We start from the raw sequence: 26,662 nt of genomic DNA, 5'->3' as shown, positions 1-26,662 counted from the left end.
AACTCACTTAAATCTGACCAAACAAGAATCTAATAGGCATCCTGGGTATGACATTTAAAAAAAAAAAAAAATTTAAATTATAATATAATAAATAATTATAAATAATTATAGCAAGTAATAATATAATAAAAATAAAAATTATTCAATAATGTAATCAACTCAAAATCACTGAAATTTGCTCAGTTGCAGAATTGTCGCTGTCATTATTTTTTTTTTTTTTATGACGAATTTCCCCACAAATCGCTATCGCACAATTCTGCAAGTGATTATAATTTATTATCGCTGTTTTCTAGCTGATCTAAAACCATTTTTGACATAAAAAGACACTTTTGGTTGCTATGGACAATCTCCAGTTTGCAGGCAGAAAGAACAGTTTTTATTATATAAAAGAACATGTAGGACACTGGGCAGACCACTAGGGACAAGGGGTGTGTTTTTTTTACATACAGTACTGTAATCTATAAGATTACAGTATACTGTATGTATAGTGTTTGTTTACTTTTTTGAATTTGGCGCCGATCTCCGCTCCCGTGCGTCGTAACGTCGCAGGGAACGGAGATCGGCGGCACAGGAGGACGCTGTGTGAATCGAGCGAGGTCCCGCTCGCTCACACTGCGCGGTGGCATCGCTGGATCCAGGACAAGGTAAGCCAGCGCACGCTGCAGGCTCTGCATGTCTACCCCGAGCGTGACTCGGGGATACCGATTTTGGTAGAAAAAATCAACCCCGAGTCACGCTCGGGGATACCGCCAGGGGGGTTAAGGTACAACCAGCAACTATTGAGACCATAAGAACTTTGGCCAGCTGTATGTAATGTACAGTGGTAAGCACTCTTTGGGGGTTATTTACGAAAAAGAAAATCCACTTTGCACTACAAGTGCACTTGAAAGTGCAGTCACTGTAGATCTGAGGGGGACATGCAAGGAAAATAAAAAACATAATTTTAATTTGCACATAACTGAATGATAAAATCAGCAGAGCTGATATTCCCCTCATATATTCCCCTCAGATCTACAGCAACTGCACTTCCAAGTGCACTTTTAGTGCACTTACAGGTGCACTTGCAGTGCACTTGTAGTGCGAAGTCGATTTGCCTTTCATAAATAACCCCCTTTATGTACAACACAATGGGGGTTATTTATAAAACACAAATCCACTTTGCCCTACAAGTGCAAATTAAAAGTGCAAAGTGCATTTGAAATTGCACTGAAAGTGCAGTTGGAAGTGCGGTTGCTGTAAATCTGAGGGGTGGATCTGAAATGAGGGGAAGCTCTGCTGATTTTATTATCAAATCATGTGCAAGCTAAAATGCTGATTTTTATTTTCCTTGCATGTCCCCCTCGGATCTACAGCGACTGCACTTCTAAGTGCACTTTCAGTGCAATTTCAAGTGCACTTTGCACTTGTAGTTTGCACTTGTAGTGCAAACTGGATTTGCCTTTAGTAAATAACCCCCAATGCATAGAGTGCAGTGGCCATCAGTATATGTTATAGTGCCTCTTCCTCCTGGTCAGCAGGAGGAAAAGATGTTTAGCATCAGTGGTCAGCGGAACAAAAAGATTCCCAGCATTGAAGGTCTGAGGAGGTAAAATTTCTGCCATCAGTGATCAGCAAGAGAAAAATGTTTAGTGTTGGTGGTCAAGGGATGGAAAAAAATACCTATAATTGGGGATCAGCAAGAGGAAAAAAAAGCCAGTGTTGGTAGTCAGTGAAAGCAAGAAAATACTCTGCACCAATCACCAGTGGGAGGGAAAAAATAGCCCATGAGGCAAATTGGGGGCACTGGTCCCCAGTAGGGAAAGAGGGGGCACTGGTCCCCAGTGAAGGAAGAAGGGGACACTGGTCCTCAATAGGGGAAGAGGGGGGTACTGGTCCTCAGAGGGGGAGGAGGGGGGCACCAATTCTCAGTGAGGGGAGAAAGGGGCACTGGTCCTTAGTGAGGGGAGAGGGGGGGCACTTGTCCTCAGCGGGAAAAAAAGGGGCATTGGTCCTCAGTGGGGAGACACAGGGCACTGATGCTCAGTGGATTGAGAGAGGAGAATTGATCCTTAGTGAGGAAGAGGGGGGGGACACTGGTCCTTAGCAAGAAAAAGAGGAGGCACTGATCCTCATTGAGAGGAGAGGGGGGCGCTTGTCCTCAGTGGGCGGAGAGGGTGGAACTAATCCTCAGTGAGGGGAGAAAAGGTCACTGGTCATCAGTGGGGGAGAGCGAGGCACTGGTCCTCAGCAGGGGGAAAGAGGGGGCACTGGTCCTCACTGGGGAGAGAGGGGGCACTGGTCCTAAGTGGGATAAGAGGGGGCACTGGTCCTCAGTGGGGTAAAAGGGGGCACTTGTCCTCAGTGGGGTAAGAGGGGGCACTGGTCCTCAGTGGGGGGAGAAGGGGACAATGGTTCTCAGTGGGGGGGGAAAAGAGAGGGAGCACTGGTCCTTAGGGGGAAAGAGGGGGAGCACTGGTCCTCAGCAAGGGAAATAGGGGACACTGGTCCTCAGTGGGGGGAGAAGAGAGGGAGAACTGGTCCTCAGTGGGGGGGGGGGGTCTTTGGTCCTCAGTGAGGAGAGAGAGGGGGCACTGGTAACCAGTGGGGGGGTAGGGGGGCACTGGTCCTCAGTGGGGAAAGAGAAGGGCACTGGTCCTCAGTGGGGAAAGAGAAGGGCACTGGCCCACAGTGGGGAAGGGGTAGAACTAGTGGGGGGAGAGACTGGGCACTGGTTTTTAGTGGGGGAGAGGGGGCACTGATCCTCAGTGGGGAGACAGGGAGGCACTGGTGTTCAGTGGGGAATAGGGGGAACACTGGTCATCAGCAAAGAATAGAGGGGGCATTGGTCCTCAGTGGGGGAGGGGGCCTCTGGTCCTCTGTAAGGGGAGAGAGGGGGCACTGGTCCTCAGTGGGGGATAGGAAATCACTGGTCCTCAGTGGGGGGCACTGGTCCTCAGTGGGGGAAGGGGCCTTTGGTCCTCTGTGAGGGAGGAGAGGAGGCACTGGTCCTCAGTGGGGGAATAGGGAATCACTGGTCCTCAGTGGGGGGAGGGGGCCTCTGGTCCTCTGCAAGGGAAGAGAGGAGGCACTGATCCTCAGTGGAGGGATAGGGGGGTAACTGGTCTGCAGTGGGGGGAGAAGAAAGGGAGCACTGGATCTCAGTGTTTTAGTGGGTAGAAGAGGGACAGTGGTCCTCAGAAGGGGGAGAGGGGGGACAATGGTGCTCAGTGGAGGCAGAGGGGGCATTGGTCCTCAGTGGGGAAGAGGGGGATGCATTAGTCCTCATCAAGGGAAAGAGGGGCACTAGTCCTCAGTGGGAGAAGAGGAGGGTACTGGTCCTCAATAGGGGAAAAGGGGGCACTGGTCCTCAGTGGGGGGAGGGGGTCTCTGGTCCTCAGTGAGGGGAGAGAGGTGGCGCTGGTCACCAGTGGGGGATAGGGGGGTCACTGGTCATTGGTGGGGAGAGAGGGGGCACTGGTCCTCAGTGGGTAAAGAGAAAGGCACTGGCCCTCAGTGGGAAAGGGGGGGCATTGGTCCTCAGTGGGGAAAGGGGGCACTGGTCCTCAGTGGGGGGAGAGACGGGGCACTGGTTTTTAGTGGGGGAGAGGGGGCACTGATCCTTGAGGGGGAAAGAGGAGCACTGGTAGGGGAGAGGGGGGGGAATGGTGCTTAGTGGGGGTAGAAGGGCACTGGTGCTCAGTGGGGGGAGAAGGGAACAATGGTGTTTAGTGGGGGTAGAGGGGCACTGGTGCTCAGTGTGGGAAAGAATGAAGATATTTGCCAGCACACCATGGAACTACGTGAATAGTGTCCAAACGGATAATTTATTGCATGATCACAACACAAGGAGAGTGCAACATTTCGGAGTGACGCAGGACCCCTTAGTCAGGCATGTGATAGGGGGTCACTGGTCCTTGGTGGGGAGAGAGAAGGGCACTGAACCTCAGTGGGAAAGGGGGGGCACTGGTCCTCAGTGGGGAAAGAGAAGGGCACTAAACCTCAGTGGGAAAGGGGGGGCACTGGTCCTCAGTGGGGAGAGGGGGCACTGGTCCTCAGTGGGGGGAGAGACAATGCACTGTTTTTTAGTGGGGGAGAGGGGGCACTGATCCTTGAGGGGGAAAGAGGAGCACTGGTGCTCAGTGGGGGGAGAGGGGGACAATGGTGCTTAGTGGGGGACGACGACAATGGTGCTTAGTGGGGGTAGAAGGGCACTGGTGCTCAGTGGAAAGAGAGGGGGACAATGGTGCTCAGTGAGGGTAGAGGGGCACTGGTGCTCAGTGGGGGAAAGAGGGGACACTGGTGCTCAGTGGGGATAAAGGGGCACTGGTGCTCAGTGGGGTTAGAGGGGCACTGGTGCTCATTGGGGGGAGAGGGGGCACTGGTGCTCAGTGGGGGAAAGAGGGGACACTGGTGCTCAGTGGGGGAAAGAGGGGACACTGGTGCTCAGTGGGGATAGAGGGGCACTGGTGCTCAGTGGGGGGAGAGGGGGCACTGGTGCTCAGTGATGGAGTAAAGAGGGGGCACTGGTCTTCAGTGGAGAGGGGTGGGGGAACTAGTGCATGTGTTTTTCAGTATGCACATAATGAATGAATGCAAAGTGTCCTGTGATTGGACAAGGTGGAGATCTTGATATCACTGTCCTGCCTCCCCACCGGTCTTCATTCACTGAGAAAAATGCAATGAGTTCTGTGAATGATGTGTATTCTAAGTGAGTGATCCCCTGTGATCACTATTTGGCAGGGCAGTCTGCTTGTCGGTGATTACTGCAGTGATTCTCCGCTGTCACAGCTATCACACAGGTATGGCACATGTATACTTACCATGTTCCAAGCTGGGTCAGTGTAACTATGTAATAAGATCCATATCTGGAGTTCAGCTTTAAACTTTCTTTATTGTAGTCTTTCCATCTACTCTGATGGGAGTGTAACTATTACATGGAACAGGCATTTTTTGTGCATTTTCGCAGCTAACAACTTGTCTTCTCCCAGTAACATGCTTTTAACTGGCCTAAATTAAAGTGCTTAAGCCCAAAAAAGCACCAACAATGAATGAAGAACCCTGAGCCTAGCTAGTGTACAGATTCCACACTCTCTGGTCATTTTTTATTCTATATGAAATAAAACCTGCTCACTTCCTAAAGTTTTGTCCTATGCAGTACTTCCTTTCATCCAGCAGAGGGCACACAAACCATGCCACCAACTACAGCCATCTATTTGAAGGCATCCGTCCAATCACAAAGAACGGCTAGGAAACCTAGAAAAGACCCCGCCCCGCCATTGACGTCCCCGGACCGCACTCCGCCCCCTCAGTTCTTTATTCCATAGATTGGGTCTATAGCCTTGGCAACCCCAGTGAGCGCTGCGAGCGGAGAACATGCTGAGCGCCCGCCGGGGCAGTGCAGGGGGGGCACCGTACTGCCAACACTGAGCACCCAGCGCCCAGCCCGCCACCTCCTCCCCGCCTCACCATGGGCTGCTTCTGTGCCGTGCCCGAGGAATTCTATTGTGAAGTTTTGTTACTGGACGAGTCCAAGTTATCACTGACCAGCCAGCAGCACGGGGTGAAGGTAAGTGTGCCCTCCATTGTAAGTGTGCCCTCCATTGTCCTGTGCCCGGGCCAAAAACACCGGCCGCTAATATCTGTCATCACCTTCCGATCCCTACACATGACAGGCGCCCAAGGATGGGGAGTACACAATGGCACACACACCCTGAATACTGCCGGGGTCACCTACCTCTACACTCCTAGGTCATCACCTACCTCTACTTCTCATAGACACTCCTACATCATCACCTACCTCTACTTCTCATAGATCATCACCTACCTCTACACTCCTAGGTCATCACCTACCTCTACACTCCTACATCATCACCTACCTCTACTTCTCATTGATCATCACCTACCTCTACACTCCTAGGTCATCACCTACCTCTACTTCTCATAGACACTCCTACATCATCACCTACCTCTACTTCTCATAGATCATCACCTACCTCTACACTCCTAGGTCATCACCTACCTCTACTTCTCATAGACACTCCTACATCATCACCTACCTCTACTTCTCATAGATCATCACCTATCTCTACACTTCTAGGTCATCACCTACCTCTACTTCTCATTGACACTCCTACATCATCACCTACCTCTACACTCTTAGATCACAACCTACCTCTACACTCCTAGATCATCACCTACCTCTACACTCCTAGATCACCACCCACCTCTACACTCATTGGTCATCACCTACCTCTACACTCCTAGATCACCACCCACCTCTACACTCATTGGTCATCACCTACCTCTACACTTATACATCATCACCTACCTCTACACTCCTAGATCACCACCTACCTCTACACTCCTAGGTCATCACCTACCTCTACACTCCTACATAATCACCTACCTCTACACTCCTAGATCACCACCTACCTCTACACTCCTAGATCACCACCCACCTCTACACTCATTGGTCATCACCTACCTCTACACTTATACATCATCACCTACCTCTACACTCCTAGGTCATCACCTACCCCTACACTCCTAGATCACCACCTACCTCTACACTCCTAGGTCATCACCTACCTCTACACTCCTACATCATCACCTACCTCTACACTCCTAGATCATGACCTACCTCTAAACTCCTAGGTCATCACCTACCTCTACACTCCTAGATCACCACCTACCTCTACACTCCTAGATCACGACCTACCTCTACAATCCTAGGTCATCACCTACCTCTACACTCTTACATCATCACCTACCTCTAATTCTCCTAGACACTCCTATATCATCACCGACCTCTATACCCCTAGATCATCACCTACCTCTAGACTCCTAGATCATCACCTACCTCTAGACTCCTAGATCATCACCTACCTCTAGACTCCTAGATCATCACCTACCTCTAGACTCCTAGATCATCACCTACCTCTACACTCCTCGATCATCAACTACCTCTACTTATAGATTCTCCTAAATCATCACTATCCTCTACATCATCACCTACCTCTACACTCCTAGGTCAATACCTACCTCTACACTCCTCCATCATCACCTATCACCTTCTCCTAGATCATCACTATCCTCTACATCATCATCTACCTCTACACTCCTAGGTCATCACCTACCTCTACACTCCTTGGTCAATACCTACCTCTACACTCCTAGGTCAATACCTACCTCTACACTCCTGGGTCAATACCTACCTCTACACTCCTAGGTCATCACCTACCTCTACACTCCTTGGTCAATACCTACCTCTACACTCCTAGGTCAATACCTACCTCTACACTCCTGGGTCAATACCTACCTCTACACTCCTAGGTCATCACCTACCTCTACACTCCTTGGTCAATACCTACCTCTACACTCCTAGGTCAATACCTACCTCTACACTCCTGGGTCAATACCTACCTCTACACTCCTAGGTCATCACCTACCTCTACACTCCTTGGTCAATACCTACCTCTACACTCCTAGGTCAATACCTACCTCTACACTCCTGGGTCAATACCTACCTCTACACTCCTAGGTCATGACCTACCTCTACACTCCTAGGTCATCACCAACATCTACACTCCTAGGTCATCACCTAGCTCTACACTCCTATATAATCACCTACCTCTACACTCCTTGAGAGAACAGCAAATTTACAAGCTATACACTCACTATACAATGTAGCAAAGTGTAATTTCTTCAGTGTTGTCACATGAAAATATATAATAAAATATTTTAAAAAATGTGAGGGGTGTACTCACTTCTGTGAGATACTGTATATGTTCACCTACCTGTACTTCTTATATACAGTCCTGGGGTCACCATAAAGCCAGCTATATGTTAGAGCTGCACGATTAATCCTTAAAAAAATCATAGCCACTGTGTATTTTGCCATTGGCCGGGAGTTTAGCTTTAAACCATGCATACATAGTTTGGTGCCCAAAAGAATTTATTTCATGGTGTAAGTCCTCTCCAGCAGTCATGTGGGTGACGGGATTCCCTACTACGGCTGTCCTTACTGAGCAGTCATGTGGGTGACGGGATTCCCTACTACGGCTGTTCTCTCCAGCAGTCATGTGGGTGACGGGATTCCCTACTACGGCTGTCCTTACTGAGGAGTCATGTGGGTGACGGGATTCCCTACTACGACTGTCCTTACTGAGCAGTCATGTGGGTGACGGGATTCCCTACTACGGCTGTCCTTACTGAGCAGTCATGTGGGTGACGGGATTCCCTACTACGGCTGTCCTTACTGAGCAGTCATGTGGGTGACGGGATTCCCTACTACGACTGTCCTTACTGAGCAGTCATGTGGGTGACGGGATTCCCTACTACGGCTGTCCTTACTGAGCAGTCATGTGGGTGACGGGATTCCCTACTACGGCTGTCCTTACTGAGCAGTCATGTGGGTGACGGGGTTCCCTACTACGGCTGTCCTTACTGAGCAGTCATGTGGGTGACGGGATTCCCTACTACGACTGTCCTTACTGAGCAGTCATGTGGGTGACGGGATTCCCTACTACGACTGTCCTTACTGAGCAGTCATGTGGGTGACGGGATTCCCTACTACGGCTGTCCTTACTGAGCAGTCATGTGGGTGACGGGGTTCCCTACTACGGCTGTCCTTACTGAGCAGTCATGTGGGTGACGGGATTCCCTACTACGACTGTCCTTACTGAGCAGTCATGTGGGTGACGGGATTCCCTACTACGGCTGTCCTTACTGAGCAGTCATGTGGGTGACGGGATTCCCTACTACGACTGTCCTTACTGAGCAGTCATGTGGGTGACGGGATTCCCTACTACGACTGTCCTTACTGAGCAGTCATGTGGGTGACGGGATTCCCTACTACGGCTGTCCTTACTGAGCAGTCATGTGGGTGACGGGATTCCCTACTACGGCTGTCCTTACTGAGCAGTCATGTGGGTGACGGGATTCCCTACTACGACTGTCCTTACTGAGCAGTCATGTGGGTGACGGGATTCCCTACTACGACTGTCCTTACTGAGCAGTCATGTGGGTGACGGGATTCCCTACTACGACTGTCCTTACTGAGCAGTCATGTGGGTGACGGGATTCCCTACTACGACTGTCCTTACTGAGCAGTCATGTGGGTGACGGGATTCCCTACTACGGCTGTCCTTACTGAGCAGTCATGTGGGTGACGGGATTCCCTACTACGGCTGTCCTTACTGAGCAGTCATGTGGGTGACGGGATTCCCTACTACGGCTGTCCTTACTGAGCAGTCATGTGGGTGACGGGATTCCCTACTACGGCTGTCCTTACTGAGCAGTCATGTGGGTGACGGGGTTCCCTACTGTAGCTGTCCTTACTGAGCAGTCATGTGGGTGATGGGATTCCCTACTATGGCTGTCCTTACTGAGCAGTCATGTGGGTGACGGGATTCCCTACTACGGCTGTCCTAACTGAGCAGCCATGTGGGTGACGGGATTCCCTACTACGGCTGTCCTTACTGAGCAGTCATGTGGGTGACGGGATTCCCTACTACGGCTGTTCTTACTGAGCAGTCATGTGGGTGACGGGATTCCCTACTGTAGCTGTCCTTACTGAGCAGTCATGTGGGTGACGGGGTTCCCTACTGTAGCTGTCCTTACTGAGCAGTCATGTGGGTGACGGGATTCCCTACTACGACTGTCCTTACTGAGCAGTCATGTGGGTGACGGGATTCCCTACTACGGCTGTCCTTACTGAGCAGTCATGTGGGTGACGGGATTCCCTACTACGACTGTCCTTACTGAGCAGTCATGTGGGTGACGGGATTCCCTACTACGACTGTCCTTACTGAGCAGTCATGTGGGTGACGGGATTCCCTACTACGACTGTCCTTACTGAGCAGTCATGTGGGTGACGGGATTCCCTACTACGACTGTCCTTACTGAGCAGTCATGTGGGTGACGGGATTCCCTACTACGACTGTCCTTACTGAGCAGTCATGTGGGTGACGGGATTCCCTACTACGACTGTCCTTACTGAGCAGTCATGTGGGTGACGGGATTCCCTACTACGGCTGTCCTTACTGAGCAGTCATGTGGGTGACGGGATTCCCTACTATGGCTGTCCTTACTGAGCAGTCATGTGGGTGACGGGATTCCCTACTGTAGCTGTCCTTACTGAGCAGTCATGTGGGTGACGGGATTCCCTACTATGGCTGTCCTTACTGAGCAGTCATGTGGGTGACAGGATTCCCTACTACGGCTGTCCTAACTGAGCAGCCATGTGGGTGACGGGATTCCCTACTACGGCTGTCCTTACTGAGCAGTCATGTGGGTGACGGGATTCCCTACTACGGCTGTTCTTACTGAGCAGTCATGTGGGTGACGGGATTCCCTACTACGGCTGTTCTTACTGAGCAGTCATGTGGGTGACGGGATTCCCTACTGTAGCTGTCCTTACTGAGCAGTCATGTGGGTGACGGGGTTCCCTACTGTAGCTGTCCTTACTGAGCAGTCATGTGGGTGACGGGATTCCCTACTGTAGCTGTTCTTACTGAGCAGACCCTGACAATCACAGGCATGACTCCTAGAGGCAGAGGCATGCTGGGATTTGTAGTTTCACCAAAGCTGGAGGGCAGAGGTTGCCTACCCCTGTCTTAAATGTTATACAGCCCCCCCCCCTGTATCACCTAAAAAAAAACTTGCTGATCCTGCCCGGCTATGCCCTCTTCCCTGTTAACTGACTACGGTTTATCATGGCTGCTGAGCCCTGACACTGTGGTCAGTTTATATGCCTCTGTCATCCGCAGCTCTCCTCTGCTCTGCTCTGTCCTCCTCCCCTCCCTGCCTGTCAGCTCCATCCACTCCATGATCCTCCCCTCCTCAGAGCTCAGACTGGGGAAGGGAGAAGCAGCACAAGGAGCCATCCAGGGATGCTCCAGTGCAAAAAGCTATGCTGATAGAAGAAGAAGAGAGTACAGAGAGATGAATTCACCAGTATGCAGCTTCTCGTTTCACTGTCCAGTCATGTGGTGGGGATGGCGAAGATACCTGTATGTGAAAGTGAAACTGAAAGATCAGATCCTCTCCCTGCCAGACAGTATTTGTACAGATCTGGGTAGACTCTGGGGATTGGTGGACAAAAATGCAAATCATGTGTCCAATCTCGGCTGTATTGAAGAGATACTGAGGCCTGAAGACTCTGTAGAATCCAATACTTCATAAATGTCAGATTCCTGGTCCCCCTCCCCCTCACTGCCCTCAGAGGTTTGATCCACCTGCCCCTACAGCAATCCTATGTTCTGTAGAGATACTGGGGTAGATTCAGGTAGCTGCGCTTTAAGTTACGGCGGCGCAGCTTATTGTATTTACGCTACGCCGACGCAACTTACAGGAGCAAGTGCAGTATTCACAAAGCACTTGCTTCGTAAGTTGCGGCGGCGTATCTTAAATGGGGCCGGCGTAAGCCTGCGTAATTCAAATGTGGAAGGGGGGGTCTTTTATGCTAATGTGTTATGACCCGACGTGATTGACGTGTTTTACGAACGGCGCATGCGCCGTCCGTGTACATATCCCAGTGTGCGTTGCTCTCAAGTACGCCGCAACGACGTATTGGTTTCGACGTGAACGTAAATTACATCCAGCCCTATTCGCGAACGACTTACGCAAACAATTCAAATTTCGAAGCGGGAACAACGTCCATACTTAACATTGGCTGCGCCACCTAATAGCAGGAGCAACGTTACGACGAAAACGACTTACGCAAACGACGTATAAAACTACCGCCGGGCACACGTACGTTTGTGAATCGGCGTAACTAGGTAATTTGCATAATCTACACCGAAACTAGGTAATTTGCATAATTACGCCGAAAACGTCGTGAGCGCCACCTAGCGGCCAGCGTGAGAATGCATCCTAAGATACGACGGCGTAAGAGACTTATGCCAGTCGTATCTTAGGCTAATGTCGGCGTATCTTGCTTTCTGAATACAGAAAGAAGATACGCCGGCGCAGATTTGTATTTACGCGGCGTAAATTCTCTCAGAATCTACACTATTGACAGACATTAGAAGTATAGATTTGTAGACTTACCACTAGAGGGAGCTCAGTATTTGACTCAAACATATTCAACTTCATTGTTGCGATGAGATTTCATCCACAGAGGGTGTGCATTGTTTTTATTGAGTCGGGAAATGGAACTGTTCAAAACGGTGCAATGACAACTTTACGGTGCCGCGATTATTTGAAAAAGTAATTCCTGCGCTACTTTTGGCGATTTCAGGTGCGACTTGCATAGACATCTGTGCATGAAGTCGCGCAGATGTCATGGAAGTCGCACTTAGATGCGGCTTTGAAATCGTGCAATAGTCGAAGTCGCGTGATTTCAAAGCCAGATTTGGTGTGAGATCGGGTTTATTTAAACATTTTATACATTTTTATTAAATTAAAGCTGATCTTTTGCACGCAAGTATCTATACAATCTGTTTATGTACATTGTAAAGCTGTTGTAAAACATGTTTTCAGTAGCAGGTGTCTGTACACATCCTACCTGTCCTGGTATACAGCATGCATAACACCTTTGTGGCTTATAGGATGGTTTTGCTGCTGGTGGTGTGAGATGGAAATCCACATGACTCCCAGACAATGGAACCTGACCCCCCCACCCCCCCCCACCCGGTCTCATTCTACTTTATTCTACTTAGAAGTTGTCTGACAAGTATGTGTCAGTGAGTGGAAATCACCCCGAGGGGACACGGCATAGTCTTACCTAGGTGTTGCTGTGTATGATAATTACATCTGTTTTCAGTGTGTGAGTGTACATAGGATGCTTTCAGCCAGGTACTTGTGGAAGAGGTGTGCAAATTAAAGGAAAGTGACGGGGAGGGATCCTTGTCAACATTTCTATGGACCTATCCTTGCTTATGTAAAACACTTTTCATTTAATCAAAACTAGGTAGCGATACCAGGACATTAGTGTTAAGAAGTGGAAAGCACATTGAGACATGACTTTTCCAAGACATTGAGATTGATTTTCCAAAGCTTAAAGAAAAAGTAAACCCTCTTTTTTTTTCTGCAAAAAAAAACCAATGCAAGTGAAAGGCATAATGAGCTAGTATGCATAGCATACTATCTCATTATGAATAACTTACCTGAGATCGAAGCCCACGAAGAGCTTCTCGTTCCCCTCACTTCCATCAGCTCATTCCCCACAGTTACAACCTTTTGTACCACCTGCCCCACCCTATTAGATTGTAAGCTCTTCTGAGCAGGGCCCTCTTAATCCTCTTGTATTTTATTGTATTGTAACTGTATTGTCTCCCTTTTATCTTGTAAAGCGCTGCGTAAACTGTTGGCGCTATATAAATCCTGTATAGTAATAATAATAAATATTGTTGCCTAATAGTCTCTTCCGTGTATCGCCACTCCGGCGCTGTGACTGGCCGGAGCAGGGATGAAGTCACTCCCGCGCATGCGAGGGGCCGGCAAGATCCCGCGCATGCGCATGGGACCGGCACGATTCCCATTCATAAAACCGGGACGCTCAGTGCGCCTGCGCTGTTGTTTATAGCGCGCATTTGCCGTAGACATCGGTGCAGAGTTTTCTGCAAATATCTGCTTAACTGTGTAGGTTAAAGAGGAAGTAAACCCCCCCCCCCGAAAAACGGGGGAAAAAAAATAACCTGTAAGAGAAAGGCATAATGAGCTAGTATGCATAGCATACTAGCTCATTATGTGGCACTTACCTGAGATGGCAGCCTCTGAAGTCCCCCTCTTCCCCCTCCGCCGCCATGTCTTCTTCGCATCTTCTTCCTGTTATCGACGCTCCGGTGCGGTGATTGGCCGGAGCGGCGATGACGTCGCTACCGTGCTAGCGCGCGGAAATGCAGCAGTAACTCAAATAATGCAATTAGCAAAAGCGGCACTCTCAGTGCGCATGCGCCGTTGTCTACGGCACGCATGCGCCTTAGACATCAGCACCTGGCATTTTAGTAAATATCTCCTAAACCGTGTAGGTTTAGGAGATATTTCTTGCACCCACAGGTAAGCCTTATCTAGGCTTACCTGTAGGTGCAAGTTGTCAGAGTGGGTTTACAATCACTTTAATGACTGTGGTCAGATTTTATGTCCTAAGGAATACTCAATTGAGTAAATTAAAAAAATAGCATTTTTGTTTGCACATGATTGGAAGATGGAACTCACATGCGATTCTTTGCAGCGCGAGTTGAGCCTATGCATTTTGCATGGGCTCAAATCGCACCTCACTAAAAATATAGGTACCAGTAATTGGTATCGGCGAGTACTTGAGGAAAAGTATCGGTACTCGTACTCGCTCTGAAAAAACTGGTATTGGTGCATCCCTACTTGATAACTATTAAGGCCGTGTTCACACTGGCATTAGATACAGGGGTTTGGGGTGCATTTTTGCTGTTCCCTGAACACCTAGCAAAGCAGCCTACAATGGATAATATGGACACCTGAGAGAGCTGTTCACATTAGGAATAAATGTAACGTTTGCGTTTTTTTACATTGCTGTGCTGCAAAAATTAAGCTACGTGTTGAGTCTGGGAGGAGTTGAAACTTGTCAACTCCTTTTATTCAGGTCTATGGTAATGCAATGTAAACGTACCTATGGCATTTACAGTGCGCTTGCAGGGTGTTTGACAAGCGTTTATCAAATATCAGTGAAGTGGGAATAAAACACATGGAAGGTGTCCTGGGTGCGTTCTTTAATGCGCCCTAAATGAGCATTAACACTATAGACGCGTCGGTTCACATTAGTATCAGCGTTAGAAATTTTTGCGAGTGTGAACTTAGCCATACATCTTTGCTGTATGATAGCTTTCAAAAAATCTTGGAACATCCTTTAAATTCCTTAGCTTTGAGATATTGAAACTTAGGAGGGCGGGAAAAAAGTACAATTCTTTAAATTCCATGAGCGATTTCCTTGTCCAGAATCTTGATGGTATGAATGAGATGGCTACTAGTGTACAGTTGTATTCAAAATTATTCAACCCCCACTGAAATTGATTGTTTTGGCCAGTTTGACATTATTTTTGATCATTCAGTCATCCTGCTTACAATTAAATCAAAGAGGCACGTGTAGGTCAGACAAATATAACATAACATTTATAATGAAATAACCACAAATGTATTTTCTGTGCTCACATCATTATCAGTTTTATTCAACCCCCAAGTGACATTCAATCTTAGTACAACATCCTTTTACAGTTATAACAGCTTTTAAACTTGAAGCATAGCTTGACACAAGTGTATTGCAGCGATCTACGGGTATATTCGCCCATTCGTCATGGGCAAAAGCCTCCAGTTCAGTCACATTCTTAGGCTTGCGCACTGCAACTGCTTTCTTTAATTCCCACCAGAGGTTCTCAATCGGATTTAAGTCTGGTGACTGCGATGGCCACTCCAAAATGTTCCAGCCTTTAATCTGCAACCATGCTCTAGTGGGCTTTGAGGTATGCTTGGGATCATTGTCCTGTTGAAAGGTCCAACGTCTCCCAAGCCTCAGGTTTGTGACGGACTGCATCACATTGTTATCCAATATCTCCTGGTACTGAAGAGAATTCATGGTACCTTGCACATGCTGAAGCTTCCCTGTACCTGCAGAAGAAAAACGGCCCCAAAGCATGATTGGCCCCCCGCCATGCTTCACAGTAGGCAAGGTGTTCTTATCATCATAGGCCTTGTTCTTCCTCCTCCAAACATAGCGTTGATCCATGGGCCCAAACACTTCTAATTTTGTTTCATCAGTCCACAGAACACAATCCCAAAACTTCTGTGGTTTGTCCACATGACTTTTGGCATACTGCAGTCGACTCTTCTTATTCTTTGGAGACAGCAAGGGGGTGCGCCTGGGAGTTCTGGCATGGAGGCCTTCATTACGCAGTGTGCGCTGTATTGTCTGAGCAGAAACTTCAGTACCCACATCTGACAAATCTTTTCTCAGTTCCTCAGCAGTCACAAGGGGACTTTTCTCCACTCTACGCTTCAGGTAGCGCTCAGCAGTCGAAGTCAGCATCTTATTTCTGCCACGACCAGGTAGTGTTTCAACAGTGCCCTTTGGCTTGAATTTGAGAATGATGCTTCCTATGGTGTCTCTTGGTATGTTTAACATCTTTGCAATCTTCTTATAGCCATTGCCCTTCCTGTGAAGAGTAATCACCTCTTCTCTTGTCTTCCCGGACCATTCTCTTGACTTCACCATGTTTGTAACCACACCAGTAAATGTCTAGAAGGAGCCGAGTATCACAGTCATTTTAAAGTTGCCTAATTGGTGCCAATTAGGCTTTATTGCTGCTCCCTGACATCCACAGGTGTTTTCAATACCTGATTGAAAACACTTCAATGAACCTCTGTTCTTCAGAGTGGTAGTCTTTAAGGGGTTGAATAATTGTGTAAATGAAGAATTCACAAAATAAACATTTACTACTGTATTACAAAACCAATTGATGTCATTTTAGTTGCATATGGTTCTTTAAGAAGTCCTTGTAGAATTTCATTCTGAATACAATTACAAATGTACACTAAATTCCCTAAAACCCTTTATAGCATTGGGGGGTTGAATAATTTTGAACACAACTGTAGATGACAATCTGAGGTCATTTCTAGAGCAAGTAGGTTTGGACAGTGTTTGGAAGTGCGATTGTAGGTGGGGCAGTGAAGGAATTTCTTTTTGAAGCTTATGCCGCGTACACACGACCGTTTTTAATGTCATGGAAAAAAACAAAGTTTTTCTCGACGTGATTCTTGTCAAGCCTGCCTTGCATACACACGATCCTGATAAAAAATGCTTGAGCAAAGCACGGTGATGTACAACACGTTCAACGGCACTATAAAGGGGAAGTTCCATTCGAATGGCGCCACCCTTTGGGCTGATTATGCTAATTTCCCATCTCATAACTTGCTCCTGAGCATGTGCGTTTTCCCCCCATCGTTAAAGCGTACACACGACCGTTTTTCACGTAAAAAAACGACGACGTGAAAAATGACAAGAAAAAATAGAGCATGTTCTAAATTTTAATGCCCATTTTTCTCGACGAGAAAAATGCTCTGGAGCCTACACACAATCGTTTTTAGCCACCAATTAAAAAAATTGCATTTTTCTCGTCATGAAAAACGGTTGTGTGTACGCGGCTTTAGTAGAAAGAAATGAAAAAAAAATCCATGTTGAATAGATAAATATGACAGCCACAATTGACTCATAGAGAGAAGATTGCAGCAGTGCAAAGCAGTGGCCGCTGGTGCTCAATTTTTTGGGAGGGGGGTGGCAAAACCGCCCCCGCCATCCCCCCTTCATAGGTCGGTAGGTCAGTCAGTCAGTGCTCTGCCACGTAAGTGTAACTATGCGCCGTCGTATCTGTGCGCCGTGCCCACAGAACTAGATGCGCCTGAAAATAAGCTTCATCCGACCGGCGTAACTTTCCAACGCCGGCGTATCGTGGGCGCATATTTACGCTGGCCGCCTTATTGCAAATATTCAAATGAGGGAGATACGTCGATTCACGAACGTAGTTGCGCCCGGCGCATAATATATGCTGTTTGCGTAAGGCTTATGTCCAGCGTATAGTTATTCCCCATCTATGAGGCGCAACTCAAGCAAAGGTATGGACCAGGGAACAGCCGTCGTATTTTACGTCGTTTACGTAGAAGTACATGAATAGGGCTGGGCGTAGGTTTCGTTCACATCGTAGGCAGTGATCCGTCGTATCTTAGGGAGTATTTCCGACGTGATTCTGAGCATTCGCACTGGGACACGTCCACAGGACGGCGCATGCGCCGTTAGTTTTAAGTACTTCTATGACGCTTGTCCCATCATTTGCATGGGGTCACGCCCACTACCACCAACGCTGGCTTACGCTGAGGAAACCCAGCGTATCTTTAACAGCGAGTGCTTTGTGAATACTGTGCTTGGCGCTCTGCGCTGCGCCGGCGTAACTCACACAGGATAAAAAAAATGAACAAATTTGCAGCGCAGCAGTGTGAACTGAGCCTTATGCCGCGTACACACGATCATTTTTCAGCATGAAAAAAACTTTGATTTTAAAAAACGTCATTTAAAATGATCATGTGTGGGCTGCACATCGTTTTTCAGTTTCTGAAAAACGAAAAATTTTTTTTTCGAACATGCTGCATTTTTTAATGTCGTTTTAAATAATGTCGTTTTTGGGTTGTAAAAAATGACCATGTGTGGGCTAAAACGGCGTTTTAAACCCGCGCATGTTCAGAAGCAAGTTATGAGACGGGAGTGCTCGTTCTGGTAAAACTACCGTTCATAATGGAGTAAGCACATTCATCACACTGTAACAGACAAAAAAGCGCAAACAGTCTTTTACTAACAAGGAATCAGCTAAAGCAGCCCAAAGGCGAATGGAACTTCCCCTTCAGAGTGCCGTTGTACGTGTTGTACGTCACTGCGCTTTGTTCATCATTTATTAAAAACGATGGTGTGTGGGCAACGTCGTTTTTAATGATGAAGTTGGAAAAACTTAGTTTTTTGGACATGCTGAAAAACGTTGTTTTCTTTCATGCTAAAAAATGATCGTGTGTACGCGGCATTAAAGTCCAGATTTTTTTTAGAAAACTTAAAAACAATATTTTTTCCTAGAAAATTACTTGGAACCCCCAAAAATTATATATATTTTTAGCAGAGACCCTAGGGAATAAAATGACAATTGCTGCAATATTTTACGTCATACTGTATTTGCCCAGCGGTCTTTCAAATGCATTTTTTGTGGAAAAATACACTTCAATAAATAAAAAAAGAAACAAAACAGTAAAGTTAGCCCAATTTTTTTTTTTTGTGAAAGACGATGTTACGCCGCGAGAATCGTGATCTATCTTCTAAGCAAAAAAATTGTGGTTGTCATTTTAGCCAGAATCGTGCAGCTCTACTATTGTATGAGGCACTTCTACCCTCCCTGTAGTCTGGATTCTTGCTTCTACCGGAAAACATGAAAATCATTTTGATTTACCCCAAGGCAAGTTCGGACAGATCTTCTGAATAAATAATTGGATGGGTAGCTTTCGATATATGACTCAGCAGCAAAATATGCGCAATTTTATATTTTCATCTGTCTAAAATTACTTGACGGAAACCTGTCACCTAGAAACATGAGCAAGACCTTTCGATACTTAGACATTGTTTAAAGCTGAACTACAGTAAATGCTCCCTTGTTGAGGGGCTGCGCCCACACTGCAGGGGTTATCCGCTGGCTTCTGTTTAGAGTACCTAAAAAAGTACTTTTACTTACTTACCTGATAATCTGCTTCAGCAGGCTGCACTGCTGGACCAGTCCCTGCATCATCTCCCCCCTCATCTAGCCCCACTGTAGTGGAGGGTGGAAGGGCCCGGTTCACACTAGAACTTAGTGCAGGGAACTCGCTTTCTGTGTGCATTTATCGCACCACCTGCAATGTTAACAACACTGAAAACACAATGCATTTTCCCGCACCGGATGGCATGGTACAGTGCGTTTCCAAAAGTAGTGCATGCTTTACTTTTGGTGCGTTGCAGTGAAATGATTGCGCTGAAATTGAACTGCATTTCTGTGCGATTCTTAGTGTAAACGGGGCCCTTATTTTTCTTGGTCTTAAAGCAGTCTTCCAGTCGTTTTTCAGTTAATTAAAAGTCAGCAGCTACAAAAAGTGTACCTGCTGACTTTTAATAAACACACATTCACCTGTCCCATGGTCCAGCGATGCGGCCTCCCGAAGCCTCAGTTCTCTCCCCCGCTTCTCCTCTGCGCCAGCATCACTAGTGTGGGCACCTGGCTGTGACAGCTGGGTGCGCTGTCCTGAATGGCTGAGCAATCTTCTGGGACCTGTGATGTGTTCCAGAAGATTGCAGGGAGGGAGGAGGAGCTGGGTACCTGTCAAAACTAGGCATGTCAGGGGGTTAGGACTCCTTAAAGTGGAAGTTCCACTTTTGGGTGGAACTTTACTTTTAAGGGGTTGTAAACCCTCATGTTTTTTTCACCTGAAAAAACTTATGGCAGTCAATGGTCCCCCAGCCCCCCCATTTTACTTACCTGAGCCGTGGAATTCATTTGGCGGTGACGCGCTCTCTTTCTCTCCACGGGGTCCCGGCTCTTGATTGGATAGATTGATAGCAGCGCAGCCATTGGCTCCCGCCGCTGTCAATCAAATTCAATGATGCGGGCACCGGGGGCAGGGCCGAGTCATACATCCGTCGGCTATGGACGCCGAATAAATGACTCGGGAGTTCGCCCACTAGGCGGTCCTCTGATGTGGGGAGGAGCCACGAGAGCCACCGAGGGACCCCAGAAGTCAAATTGCAAAAAACAAAGCTTTACAATCACTTTAACCACTTCAGCCACGGACCATATTGCTGGTCAAAGACCAGGCCACTTTTTGAGATTCGGCACTGCGTCGCTTTAACTGACAATTGCACGGTCGTGCGACGTGGCTCCCAAACAAAATTGGCGTCCTGTTTTTCCCACAAAGAGCTTTCTTTTGGTGGTATTTGATCACCTCTGCGGTTTTTAGTTTTTGCGCTATAAACAAAAATAGAGCGACAATTTTGAAATAAATTAATATTTTTTACTTTTTGCTGTAATAAATATCCCCCAAAAATATATAAAAAAATATTTTTTTTCCTCAGTTTAGGCCGATACGTATTCGTCTACATATTTTTCTAAAAAAAAAATTGCAATAAGCGTTTATTGATTGGTTTGCGCAAAAGTTATAGCGTTTACAAAATAGGGGATAGTTTAATGGCATTTTTATTAGTATTTTGTTTTTCACTAGTAATGGCGGCGACCAGCGATTTTATATCGTTACTGCGACATTATGGCGGACACTTCGGACACTTTTGACACATTTTTGGGACCAATGGCATTTTTATAGCTATCAGTGCTATACAAATGCATTGATTACTATAAAAATGCCACTGGCAGGGAAGGGGTTAACACTAGGGGGTGAGGAAGGGGTTAAGTATGTTCCCTGGGTGTGTTCTAACTGAAGAGGGGGGGTGGACTCACTAGGGGAAATGACTGATCGCTTTTCATACATTGTATGAACAGACAATCAGGCATTTCTCCCCCTGACAGGACCGGGAGCTGTGTGTTTACACACAGCTCCCAGTTCTCGCTCTGTAACGAGTGATCGCGGGTCCCCGGCGGTGATTGCGACCTCCGAGCACGCGCGTCAGCGTCAGGGGCGAGCCCTTATTGGCTGCTCGGCGAGATGACGTATAGCCACGTGATCTCGCCCAGCAGAGCCGACCTGCCGCCGTATAACTGCGGCGGCTGGTTGGCAAGCAGTTAAGCTTTAAAGCAACTGCAGTGCAGCTGCTTAAAAAGAAATGACAGTATTAGTACTTGCTGGGTACTTAATAAATTGGGTATCCTACCTTTCAGGAACATGCAACATAGAAACCCCTGGACTAATATAGACTACCTTTTATATCATACACCTTTATCTTTGTCTATAATGTTTGTTTATAATGCTAGAACTATTCAGAGATGCTCATACTGGTCCGTTGTCACCTTTCTCTTGGCGGGAATTTTAGGTTTCTCTCACAGGCCAAAGCAGAGTCTGCTAGTGGGGCTTATAGCATCTTAAAGTGGTTCTAAAGGCTTTTTTTTTTTACCTTAATGTAATGTCTGCATTAAGGTAAAAAATTACCCACTAACTGTCCAACTTCCCCCTATCCTTAAACATTTACCAGACTCTTGTCATCGCCCCAGCGCTGTCCCGGCCGCTCTCCTCTCACTTCCTGGTCTCACAGGAGATATTGAGAGCAGCAGGCGCCATATGCTGTCAATTAAGAGGAAGAGGGGGTGTGACTTATCAGTGCTGCGTGTGTCTATGGACATACACAGCCTGGATTAGGAGTGCGCACGTGCATGTGTGCCTCTTTGGAACCAGGCTTGCAAAAGAGACATCCGGAGCAAGGAGAAGCAGACAGTGCCGGAGGAGAGGAGGTAAGGGACTACTCTGGGCATTATCTTTGCACAGCGTAGGCAAGTTACAAATTTTACTTCCTTTTTATTTCAACAACAAAAAAGTCTTTAAAGCGGTCCTCCACCCTAAAGTGGAGTCCCGCTGATCGGAACCCTCCCCCCCTCCGGTGTCACATTTGACACCTTTCAGGGGGGAGGGGGGTGCAGACACCTGTCTAAAGACAGGTATTTGCACCCACTTCCGGCCACACGATACGGGCGAAAGACGGGCATTCCGTCACATCCCGTCTGTCGCCCGTTGTGTGCTGGGAACACTCGGCTCCCAGCACACAGCGTGTGAGCCAATCGGCGGGCGCAGCGCGGCTCGCGCATGCGCCGTAGGGAACCGGGCAGTGAAGCCGCAGCGCTTCACTTCCTGGTTCCCTGAGCGTGGATGGCGGGGGGAGCAGCAGAGTGACGAGCGATCGCTCGTGCTCTGCTGCGATCGGCGCTGGACTCCAGGACAGGTAAGTGTCCTAATATTAAAAGTCAGCAGCTGCAGTATTTGTAGCTGCTGACTTTTAATATTTTGTTCCCATGGCACATCCGCTTTAACCAGTAGTGCACCGCCCGCTGTTATATGATGGCGGAACGATGAACCTCTCGTTCTGGGTGCATGTCGCGCCTTCCAGATCCACTAGGGGGCGCACACACCCGCTGCTTTACTGGGAACACGATTCGCGTGCCTGGCGGCCGCGATGTCCGTGGGCACCCGCGATTGCCCAGTAACTGAGCAGGACCGCGGATCTGTGTGTGTAAACACACATATCCATGTCTTGTCAGGGAGAGGAGACCGATGGAGTGTCCCTTGTACATAGGGACATCGATTAGTCAGTCTCCTCCCCCCACAGTAAGAATCACTCCCTAGGGAACACATTAACCCCTTTATCGCCCCCTAGTGTTAACCCCTTCCCTGACAGTCATATTTATACAGCAATCAATGCATTTTTATAGCACGGATCGCTGTATAAATGTAAAGGGTCCCAAAAATGTGTCAAAAGTGTCCGATGTGTCCGCCGCAATATCGCAGTCACGATAAAAATCGCAGATCGCCACCATTACTAGTAGAAAATAAATAATAAAAATGCTATAAATCTATCCCCTATTTTGTAGACGCTATAACTTTTGCGCAAACCAATCAATAAACGCTTATTGTGATTTTTTTACCAAAAATATGTAGAATACATATCGGCCTAACCCGAGGAAAAAAATTGTTTAAAAAAAAAAGAAATTGGATATTTATCATAGCAAAAAGTAAAAAATATTGTGTTTTTTTCAAACTTGTCCCTCTTCTTTTGTTTATAGTGCAATAAATAAAAACCACCAAAAGAAAGCTCTATTTGTGGAGGAAAAAATATAAACATTTCATTTATGTACAGTGTTGCATGACCGCGCAATTGTCATTTAAATTGTGACAGCGCTGAAAGCTGAAATCACTGAGAAACATAACAAGATTAAAAAAAAAATATATATATATATATATATATATATAAATATATATATATTTTTTTCCTTTAAATTGTAAATGCAATTTTCTTCCCTTGAAAATAGTGTAAAAAGATTACTTCCTTGTTTTAATGTATGTCTGAAAGTGTGTTTGTTGACATTGTGTCCATTTTAAAAACGGCTGTTTATTTAAATGCAAATTCAGTATAAAAGCAGCCGGTAAAAGGCAATGTGTGTACTCTGTCTTCAGGCAGCCACTGATTTGGGCCTTGCAGGAACAAAGACCTCTACATAATCCAGTCATAAATTAACTGGTGTTCGGAATTGCTGCCACCTTGCTATATTTGATTAGTAATTTCTCTAGGGTTTTTACAGATGAGACCCCCATTGTTCTGGCCCACAAGGGACTTTCTGGCTAAAGCAGACAGAAATGAATTGAGGCACCTATTCTTTTATGTCTGTCTCTTCCCCAACCCCAGTGTGTAAGAAACTCATTAAATGCATCGCCTAATAGGACAGACAGCAAACTATTACACAGGTCCAGTCTAGGTACAATTGCCTCATGATTTAAAAATGGAAAAATAAATGTCTATTTTGTTTTCTTTTTTTCATTTTGAACCAACAATCAGGCCTGTTGGGAGATGTGGATACATTCTGCATTTGTAACAACTCTGGAGAAGACCCACTGTTGTATATTTGCTACATTGTACATGCTTGTAGTAGGATTGATTTATACATGCTTGTGGTAAGAGTGATTTGTAACATCTGTATTTTTATATATATATATAGTAAAGTTAATTGAGCTTTTGCATTCTTAAATGTACAATATTTTCTGCTGTTTTTTTCCTTTCTTTTGCTTTATTTAATTAACCACAATAATTGTATAAGAGCCGGTTCACACTGGGGCGACTCGTCAGGCGGCTCAGCCGCCTGACGAGTCGTGTCCCATTCAATGCAATGGAACCGTTCTAATAGGAGCGTCGCAAGTCGCTCCGACTTAGAAAAAGGTTCTTGCACGACTTCGGGGGCGGCTCGGGGCGACCTGAATTGACTTCTATACAGAAGTCGTTTTGCAGGTCGCCTCTGAAGTCGTCTTCAGGACGACTTGCAGAGTCGCCCCCGAAGTCGTGCCGCGAAAGTGTGAACCGGCTCTAAAGCAGTTATTTGTGATTTCTTGACTATTTGCTGGAGACCCCATTACATTACATAAAGAATATGCAAGCATTTTTTTTTCTGATGTTTCTCCTACAGGGGATATTGTCCCCAATGGTGGGTATGCCATAATTCTTATACAGGCTATAAATTACTGTCATACTTTCCCCTTTTCACCATTCATACACATTTTTTTACTCAAAGCGAGTTAAAGCGGTGGTTCACACAAAAAGTGAACCTCCGCTTTTTGAATCCCTCTCCCCCTCCGGTGTCACATTTGGCACCTTTCAGGGGGGAGGGGGGTGCAGATACCTGTCTATGACAGGTATTTGCACCACTTCCGGGTTCTGACTCCCACGGGAGTCTAGCCCCTTCACATCACCCCCCCCCCCACTGTCTTCTGGGAAACACTGTTCCCAGGAGAGAGCGGGGACCAGTGACGGTGCGTCATGATTCTCGTGCATGCGCAGTAGGGAATCGGGCAGTGAAGCCGCAAAGCTTCACTTCCTGATTCCCTCACCGAGGATGGCAGCGGAAGCAGCCGAGGAGTGAGCGATTGCTCAGCCTCGTCTGCTGACATCGCGGGCGCACTGGACAGGTAAGTGTCCATTTTTTAAAAGTCAGCAGCTGCAGTATTTGTAGCTGCTGGCTTTTTTAAAAAAAAAATCGGGTGGACCTCCGCTTTAAATGACATCCCCTTTGCTTGTTATGGGGAAGTATATTACCGCACCATCTGTCGTAAGCCTTGTAACAATTCCGTTCTTCCAGGGTTCCCCATTACAATAATTTCTGCAATATTGAGATTGTTGAACAATTACAAAACATATACTGTAAGCTTTTAAGTAAACCATACTGTAGTGTAGTCACAACCTCCAGATGCCTACTCATCATAGGCGTGCGCACAGGGTGTGACGGATGTGCCTGGGCACACCCTAATCAACCCATGTGCATTAGCATTATCCAGGGGCAGCATCAGGTGGGTGATTGGGGGTGCCAGTGGCCAGTGTAAATGACCCCATTATGTTAAAGTCTAGGTTCAACATTAGGAACACATTACACCCGTATTTAGGGTGTAAAGTAATATGCTCCCAATCAACTGTCTCCCATCACCTGTGACAGCAGGTGACATTCATGTGTGTTTGAGCTTTGGGGTGCACACCCTAATGCAACAGGCTGCGCATGCCTATGCTACTCATGGATCTATTGTAGAGTTCCCAGGTGCAAACAGCTGCCTACTGCCCATGTTTTTGACTCCTTCTACTTCCTGGATCATCCCATCATTGTGGTTGGCCAATGGTGAGATACGGGAGGTAGGTTCAACAAAAACAAGTAAAAATGCACTTACCTGGAGGTAAAGAAGTGTCAGTTTCTCTTCTGTTAGATGACTACAGGTTTGACTGAGATTAATGTGATCAGCTTGATCGTAATAGCCTTGCCAATGTTGTCAAAGCAGACTGTCACCCATTACAAGAACCATACTTGTTTGGTTCCTACTTCTCCCTTTTACAGAACTGGGAAAGGTTTCGCTATTTTCTGTACATTTTGTTTTACCCTTTTCATGCTGTAAGCAGCACTTCCTACTTTCTTGACTAGGGGAGAATTATGTATGGACCCCCGCTGCCTCCTACGATTGCCATGTCGCACACCCCAGGAGGCAGTGTTTTACCGAGGGTGTGTGTGCACACATCAGGATTATACAAGCTCTAAGGCCCGTACACACGTCCGAGAAACTCGACGGGCAAAACACATCGTTTTGCTCGTCGAGTTCCTTGTGTACCCGCCGAGGATCTCGCCGAGCCAACTTTTCCCATTGACTAACGAGGAAATAGTGAGCATGTTCTCTTTTTGGCCCGACGAGATCCTCGTCGGTTGAAACTTTCCTCGGCGAAAAGTGTACACACGACCGGTTTTCTCGGCAGAATACGTCTCCCATCGAGTTTCTGGCTGAATTCTGCCGAGAAACTCGGTCGTGTGTACGTGGCCTCAGATACCAGTGGCATCTGTGTGCAAGTGCAGAGTTCCCTGTGTCTGCATAGATATGCTGTGGGTTTCTGCCAGGACTCAAATATCTGGTAGAGAGCAGTGTTGTGTGCGCAGGCACACTGGAGTTTTCAGATGGCATAGGGGGATAGGGGAGGGTGATA

General features: G+C 47.1%; 1 protein-coding gene across 2 annotated transcripts in view; it reads left to right on the top strand.

Annotated features, from left to right (window-relative positions):
* The first annotated feature begins 5,286 nt into the window (after positions 1-5,286).
* EPB41L4A (erythrocyte membrane protein band 4.1 like 4A) overlaps positions 5,287-26,662 on the top strand; it is a 412,465-nt gene continuing 391,089 nt past the window's right edge. For both annotated transcript variants that reach the window (XM_040343429.1, XM_040343421.1), the window contains exon 1: positions 5,287-5,545. In XM_040343429.1, coding sequence (XP_040199363.1) covers positions 5,447-5,545 — 99 coding nt within the window. In that variant the 5' untranslated portion in view covers positions 5,287-5,446. The remainder of the gene's footprint in view (positions 5,546-26,662) is intronic.

The sequence above is a fragment of the Rana temporaria genome, chromosome 1, assembly GCF_905171775.1.
Source record: "Rana temporaria chromosome 1, aRanTem1.1, whole genome shotgun sequence".
Taxonomy (NCBI): domain Eukaryota; kingdom Metazoa; phylum Chordata; class Amphibia; order Anura; family Ranidae; genus Rana; species Rana temporaria.
Note: the sequence above shows the minus strand (reverse complement) of the source record. Positions and strands in the feature narration are given on the sequence as shown.